This window comes from Cryptomeria japonica, chromosome 6 (genome assembly GCF_030272615.1).
Source record: "Cryptomeria japonica chromosome 6, Sugi_1.0, whole genome shotgun sequence".
In the NCBI taxonomy this organism is placed as follows: domain Eukaryota; kingdom Viridiplantae; phylum Streptophyta; class Pinopsida; order Cupressales; family Cupressaceae; genus Cryptomeria; species Cryptomeria japonica.
Genome location: NC_081410.1, coordinates 359,686,976 through 359,695,512, shown reverse-complemented (window position 1 = coordinate 359,695,512; position 8,537 = coordinate 359,686,976). Strand labels below are relative to the sequence as shown.

The following is an 8,537-nucleotide window of genomic DNA, read 5'->3' as shown; positions in this document are numbered from 1 at the left end:
TTGATCTCCACTTGACTTTCTCCTTAGGATTGAGGATGTGGATTGCTCTCCACTACACTAGTGATGAGATTTGGATAATATGATGGATGAGGGATTATGGGTGTCAATATTTGGGCATGGTATGGATGATTCTTGGATTCAAAAGAGCAGCATGATAATATGAATGAGATGGATTGAAATGAGAGGAGAGGAGACTACAATTTATAGATTGGAGGGGCCCAAAATAAATGGCCAAGATTGAAAAGGAATACAAGGCTAGGATTGAAAGTGAGTGGGAGAGGATTTGAGAGGACAAGTGGGAGATCCAAGAGATTTGCCATAAAGGCATTTCTTCTCTCCACACTTCTCAAGTACATGGGGAAGAGTTCCCTATGTACCTTGGGAAGAGAGGAAAGAAATATAAAATTCCTTGGGAGAGGATGAGGAATTAAAAGTTCAAGAGGAAGCATGGGGAGAATAAAGGATAAAGGAATTAAAAATTCTTTGGAAAGAAAGGGCATGGGGAGATGCAAGGGATTTGACATTCCTTGGATAGACAAAAGTAGATAGCATTTAAGGTTGGAGGGTGAGATGGGAAAGCCATTTATGGCAAAGAGTTGATTAGGGATGTGCAAATGATTAAGGGGGACGATTAGGTGGGCTAATGAGGGATTATAAGAGAAGGTAGGTGAGTTGGAAGGATGGGACATGAGGAGAGAGAATGAGTGGAGGAATATAAAATTGAAGGAAATGTTAATCAAGATTAGACTAAAATTAATTAGACTAAGTGATGGGGATTAGAAGGGTGATTTGTAGGAATGAAGGCACTAGCTATTTAATTGAGATTAATTAACTAATTAGGATTAAGATGAAATATTGACTAAGGTTGGAGATTGAAATAATTTTGGAAGAATGGGATATAATTAATTTTGATAAATTAATTATAAGGCTAAGGTGATAAAATTACTTAAAATTTAATTTAATTAATTTTAAGGAGGACTGACATAATTAATATAATTAATTATGCAAAAAGGCTAAATTAATTATTAATTTAATTAATTTTTAGGCATCTACAAATAGCCCCATATATTAATGATTCATTGATTGATAATGGTTTGGTTCATGTCATTTCTAATGCACATATTAATAGAGAATCTTTGATAAATATATTTCGTGGAAATGAAAATGCACATTTTACATGAATTCATTTTCTATTTCCAATTACGAACACATACATTATATTTTCCTCATGAATGTATTTAAAAATGTTTTAATTGATAGAGCATTAGAATGGTTTGATTCAAGTCATGTTTTTATACTACATTCAATAATTTATCATGTGCTTTCATTGATCTCTCTACTCTACACTAGAGTGTGTTTTCATGATGATTTAATGTTTATTCCTTAGGAATTTTCATCTTTATGCAATGATTTCATCTTCCATGTTTTACATGATCTCATGCTTTCATTGATTGTGGTAGCCACATCAATTCCAACTCAACAACCCTCTACATCATGATTTTATCCTTACTTCTTTCAAGACCTCATGTTTGTATATATTGTGGGGACAACATTGCTTCCAACTTCATGACAACCCTATACATCATGTTGCCATCCATAGTTTTTACATGGTCATGCAAACAACACCAATTCCAATGCAACATATACATTATGGCATCATCTACAACTTTTAAATGGTTTCATGGGATCCAACTCAACTACGTCCTCATGGCTCCATCTCAATCTAAAACTCAAGACAACTCAATTTTTTGTATGGTGTTAAGCTTGTTCACATTATAGGGGCCAACACAATCACAACTCTTTAATTGGCTTGCACATCATGACTCCACTCTGCACTACAATTTAGACTTTTACCATAGTTTGTTTACACATGTAACATGTTCTATGATCACTAACATTGTTTTGTAGATGCAACTATTAACCTTGTGCATGCAAGGATGGAAATATCCTTCTACAACTACAAAGAAACCACATTGTCTTTTTCCTTTATCGTGTATGTCTATCAATTTCATTTATTACATAAATTTTTAGAATGCATGACTCATGGTTCATGTGTACACTAGAGAGGACATAAAATGTAAGGCATAAGTTGCACATTATGTACCCATATGCCTTCATTTTATCAATTTGCTAACATATCAAAATTAGACAAATGGAACACACAATCCAAATTATTTGACATACTACCCAACCTCTACCCCTAGTCACATCAACCAACTACTACCTTAGATTTACCTAAATCCTTCCCATCTTCAATCCATAACATTTCCTTGCTAAGACACCATAATTGATGCAAATGTTGTCACTTCAACAAGTGATACACATGGTTTCATCCCCCACTTTCGATGCTTTAATCCCCACTTTCCAAGCTAGGGGCCGCCCACCCTATCTTCATGCACCCTAAGCTCCTAAACAATTTATTGGATTTTAATGACAATTTTTTTTGGATTTTTTCATATGCAACTTGTGAGCTTAAAATTATTGTTTCAACTTTTCAAATGAATAGAGAATATGTCTATACCATCAAAAAGCTACCATACCTTTAAGAATAAATCATGACTACTTCACCCCAAATGACAAAAATTGTAGTTACCAATTTCTCTACTATTTGAACATCATTTCATTATCAAAACTAGATTTTATCATATCAAATATAACATCCATCCATCAATCAAAAAGTAAAATTGATGGATTGCATTAAAATAACTACAAACTTATCACTTGACATATATACTTATTATATCTCAACTCAATAAAGTATTTAAGTCAAATTTCTATAAATATTTTATCATTACATTTAAACATAATAATCAATTCCAGGGTGCGTCAACATAAAATGATTGTTTCATGTGATTTTGAACAACTCGCAATCGGCAGGCTTGATTAACAATTTATATTTGCATTCATGAATTCATTGATTACAGGCATCATCATAATTTAGCCCAATGGTTTTTGAGTGAGGCTATACCTAAGTGTTAAGTTCCGACTCATGCATGCGTAACTTTTCAGTTTAATAAAATCTATATTCCTAAAATTAGCTAATAACTGCATGCCCCGTATCCTTCTCAATAAAAAGGCATAATTTGAAGTTCTAGTAAACTGGATTCTATCCTGACTACTACTTTATAGACCTTTTATCTTTTACCAATTACAAATATGGAAGTATTTTCAAACTTAGAAGCTAGTTGCATATTTCACAAATTTTGCTAATAAAGTTGAGTCCAACCACTTTATTGTGTCCCAATAATATTTATGTTGTCTGTCACTTGTGTTTTAAACAAACCCACGTGGCTATATACGGCTGACCAGGCCAATTCAAAAGTTCTCCTCGTTACTTTGTGCTTTGAAGGTTACAGAAAAGGAGTCACTTCCAGTCCTAAATCCAAAAGCTCTTTACCATAAATACTTCCACGCTTTCTATGTCACTTTATCCTGTAACCATTACTGAAATCTATATCAAAAAAGCTCTGGACTGTGTAATAACAACTTAATGTACATCACGTTAGAAAAAGGATTTCCTTTCACTAGGTAGGATAACTAACAAACCGACACAAACTTTACTGGAAACATAAGGAGTGCTTTTCAACTAGAAAACAAAAGAAATCTCATTTTCTCTGAGGGGGCATTTTTTCTTGGTGACTTTGGGCCTGAATTATTTTTGTTTAAAGATTTCTTCTGAAAATATTCAAAAGCCTCAGAACTCAGGCCAAACACTAAGTAAACCGGTCTTCAACGTTGTTAAAATATACCATTGCAGAATCTAACAGCTTAGAAATTTTTACTTACAAGTCCTCAAAATATTTAGAAGGCCAAGTAAATTGGAGTCTTCAACATTGTTGACATATACAGTTTCCGAATCTAACAATCATCACTTTAAGGCCTTGAAAATATTAAAAAGCCAAATAATCAGGCCAGTCACTAAGTAAACAGGCTTTGAAAGTTGTTGAAATTTACAGGTCCAGAATCTCAACAGATTAAAAACCATTACCAATACCAATTGGCCTTTGCAGGTTGAGATTAAGTGTCAAAATTCAACATGGACCGTACAAACAGGATGTAAATATTAACATACAGATTCAAAATCACATAAGCAAGTACACGGTAAAGAATAAAACATCTGAAGGGTTAAAAAAAGCTTTGTTTGTTTAATGTTAGTATTGATCTCTGCAAATGGTGCAGCTCAAAATACTGCCATAAGTAGCAATACCGAGTAAAATAGCACTAGTAATTGTATGTGCTTCAATAATTCTAAAAACCAAATTCTTTAAGACAATGAGATAACAGAACTAACCATGAAAAGGTCCACAAGTTGAAATGTATATGATGTTTGCTTAGGTATGACAAATTTGTCAAAACTTATATTAAAAAAACAAGCTCAAGATGTTAATCAGAGTATAACTAACCATGTCATCCTGTAATGTTGCAGTCATATCTCCGCGGGAATAAATTTTTATACCATAAAGCTGTAAAAATTTGCAAGTTCTAAAAGAAGCTTTTGGTCTCAAAGATAAACCCAATAAAGTATTACTTGTGCCATTTTCAAAGGTGCATTGCATTACACAAATCATAATTGCTATTTTGCAATATATTTAAAGTTTGCCTGTCAATCTGATGATCCAAAAGCAGGCTTGCACTTTTTGTTATTCCTAACAATTACACTTAATTGAGACACTCTCAGCACAGCCTTCCAGAATGTGGATGGCAATTAAAACATTAATGAAAAAAGCTACATGATTCCCTGAAGACAAAATGTGGTGATACCAAGCAGATGCATGGCGATATATTCAATTAGGCGTCAGAGTCAATATTTACAACTTTAATACCAAAACACTCCTAGAGATGGAACACCTACTTTTAGATCTCCGTGCCAAAGAAACTGGCAGAGCTACCATGTAAAAACACCTCCCTACGGCAAAACACTTCTGCACATAGAACTTAGGTATTTTACCTCTTACATCTTAGAGGACTATTTTTTCAGCACACCAGTATCTTGCATGTTGCACACATTTGCAAGTATCTCATAAAAATGGAAGTTTCCAATCCCAGATACAAAACTTGCAACAAAAAAAAAAATTAATACCCATCAAACCTTATAAGCAATATTCCTTGCAAACAGCTAACTATCAAAACCTATTTTGAAATTAGTATGCGATGTTAAATCTTTCCTTCTAGTATTCATTATGGTTGTAATGAGACAGCAGTCTTTCCTCAATTGCATTCAAATTTGCACTTCAAAATCCAACGTATCTTGTAAGTATCTTAGAGAATTATCATTTCAACACACCAGTATCTCGTGATATCTCGTGAGTATCTTGAGCACATTTGCAAGTATATCATAAAAATGGAAGTTTCCAATCCCAGATACAAAACTTGCAAAGAAAGTTAATTAATATCCATCAAACCTTATAATCAATATTCCTTTGTAAATAGCTCAACCACCAAACCCTCTTTTGATATGTAGCATGTGATGTTAAATCTTAAAAGAATTCGTAGACAGTTAAGGAATTCAGTTATACTTTATCGTTGAAACATATATACTTCATTTCGTATTGCAGAATATCTGCTGCTGGTACCCATTATGGTTGTATTGAAACAGCAGTCTTTTCCTTAAATCTATTCAATTTTGAACTTCAAAATCCAACGTGCACAACAGTATGCAAGAGAAGCAAATTCACCTAGAGCCATTTAAACAATAAGCAATGCAAATCCAAACTCACAAATATGCTGGAATGAGGCAACAGTAAGTCATTCATCATCAGTTAATCTGATCCATGATCATTTGATCAAGAAGCTCCTGTAATCTCTTGAATCGATAAAACAATTTATGTGTTTCAATTTTGTATTTCTTTCAAAATAGTTGTAATCGGATCGTTTTTCCAACTGCATTGTACAACAAGCATATATTACCTCAATTATTTTTTCTAGGAAAGGTTTTGGTGTTAAAGCTTATAGTGAGTCCAATATCCGGTGTTAAAGCTCTTATTGATTCCAAAACTCTGGTGTTAAAGTTGATATTGGTTCCCAGGTATTGAATCAGGTTAACTTGATATAGGCGATTTAATAGGAGAGATAGCGAAGACACAACAATTATACAGCGAAGGAGATAAAGCTGACTGCAGCTCCAACCCATGATCAATTATAGCTTACTAAAGATAGCAGAGAAAACAAAATACAGCTTACTCGTTATAGGTGGGGCTGATTAGATCATGACCCTTGTTCAGAAACTTAACAATGCTTTTTGCGTCCAAAATAGACCTTGCTGTTACAGTGCACAAGTTCAATATAAAAAATTATGTGCATAATTTCAGTACAAAAAAAATATTCTAAATATCCTTCACTAAAAAGCTGTTTAGCTCGATTCCGATGAAGTACCGTTGCTTAGCACAATGTGAAGGTGCAGGCACATTACAAACTTTATCTGGAATTGACCTACTGAGTATGGTTGTAAGCATGAACAAAAATATATGAAAGCGCCTAATAACAAAACCCAATCAACCATACAACACATTATAGTTCAGCCAGTCAATATGCACCAAATTCACAAAGCAACGATTTTGAGATGCTTATTTATTAATACACACGAGGCCAAAAAACTGAGAGATCGTCATTTGTAACAGTAGAAAAAGCATAAATTCACAATTACTGATCACATGTAGCAGGGAAAAAAGGATGGGGCATTTGAATCCATGGTTACATGCCAAGCAATCTGAGAGAGATTAAGTCCATACAAATCAATAGATATGATACATCAAACATAAGTACTTACTGAGAGTTAAAAAGAGAAAACATTTGGCCCTGACACTCGTTCAGGAAAAGCTCGCGGGAGGCCAGATCCAGCAAAACCAAAACAGATACCATTTGGCCGTATGAGGTCAGAAGACGAGTTACCAGGGCGTGCAAATTGTTGACGAAATCGAAAACAAGAAACAGGTCAATGACCGTTGGCCAAGAGCAAGGGCATTCATTGATTTTTCAAGAAGTTAAGAAGAGGCATCGGAGTCCCTGGGAGAGTGCAGAGGAAAGAGGGGCAGCAGTTCGGGCTCAGAACCCCGGGGCGTGTGGAGCGGCGAGGGGTGCAAATAGAATCCCTTTTCGGCAATGGCCTTGTCCTCCTCAGTGAGCGAGCAGGAGGAGGCAGAGGTGGAGGTGGTGGAGGTAGTGGAGGAAGGGCAGTCAATGAAGGGATCGCCACCCAGAGGCGTCACGGGACTCAGAACCAGAGAAGGGAAATCCAGCATGGAGGGCGATAAGATTTCAGGGGGGTTAATCATTCGCCCGTTCAGATTCACCCTAAGGGGTGAGGGCGGGCTCGGATTCACATTGATGCCCAACCTTCTCAAATTCTGCCGCCGCTCATGCAGCTGCGGCTTGAACGCCGCCTTTCGCGGACCCACTTCGAAGGCAGGCTTGGGCGCCAGGTTTTGCTGGTGGTCTGCCTGCACAGCGGCGGCTGCAGGGGCCGAGGTAGGGGCCGATCGCGGCAAGTAACGGGCGGGCATGGTGATGGGCAGCTTCTTCTCATCCGAGGCACCAGTGAGCTTCTGCACCACTTCTTTGAAGGAAGATGTGTCCGCCTGCACGAAGGTCGTGGCCACCTGCTGCTGCTGTTGGGCTTTCTCCGCCTCGGAGGGCTGTGCTCGCGGAGACTCCATCGCCGCCGCCGCTCCTGCTGTCGTCGCGTTTCGAGGGGAGGGCAGGGGCGAAGCCGCCGCCCCCGCCGTCGGCGACCAGATAATTGTGGGCGTCGCATTGGTATTCCCATTGGGAGAGTGAGCAAAGCCCACTAATTGCAGCACTGCATATGCTCCTGGTTCGCCCCTGCTTCCCCCGCTCTGGTTCGCCCCTGGCATTTGCATTGGGACAAGAACTCTTCGCCCCCCACTGTTGTCCATTGCTGTGACTCAAAGATATGATGATGATTTCTTCTTCTTCTGCGGCGCCTCCTTGGATGCCCTGCCCTTTTATATATCTCCGGGGCACATTTCTTCTTCTTCTGTAGCGCAGGAAAAAGAGGGGAAAAGTTTTAAAGAAAGGGGAGGGGAAAGGGGCAAGCGGGCGGAGGAGGAGGCAGTGGTTTTTCCTCGTGAGCGGTTGGAGGATGTGTTTTTGAACAACACCAGACGTTGACTTTGAGTCAGAAAAGCGACCGCCGGTGGGCGGGGTCAAACTGAAAATTAAAACCGACCTGCCCTTAACTTGGCCCCGCCACCGGTTTTAGGTGAGGATGGATGTTGTATGGGGACACATTGGTGGGATTGGGATGCCTCTAAGCTTTTGTTTTTATTGCCATTCAACACACATGGAAACTCCAAAATTTATCATCTCCCTACCTAGCATTTAAAGTAGTTTTACCTACTAATTTAAATGTTCTCTGGTAAGGAATAATTATGTTCATTCTTTCTTTATCTTATTGAAGTTACAAATAGGAATATGCAGACTGCAAGAAGATATAGAGCATATTGAAAAAAAAACTAGAAAGCATTAATTAGTAGTTAATGTGTAGATTATAAAACAAAATCTTAATTGAAAAAAAAGAT

The 8,537-nt window shown here is 37.4% G+C and overlaps 1 protein-coding gene across 1 annotated transcript; it reads right to left on the bottom strand.

Moving 5' to 3' along the window:
- Window positions 1-6,537: 6,537 nt before the first annotated feature.
- LOC131072462 (VQ motif-containing protein 4) lies at window positions 6,538-8,106 on the bottom strand. Its single transcript, XM_058008628.2, has one exon. The coding sequence runs from the start codon at window positions 7,890-7,892 to the stop codon at window positions 6,981-6,983; it is 912 nt and encodes a 303-aa protein (XP_057864611.2). The 5' UTR covers window positions 7,893-8,106; the 3' UTR covers window positions 6,538-6,980.
- Window positions 8,107-8,537: the final 431 nt, after the last annotated feature.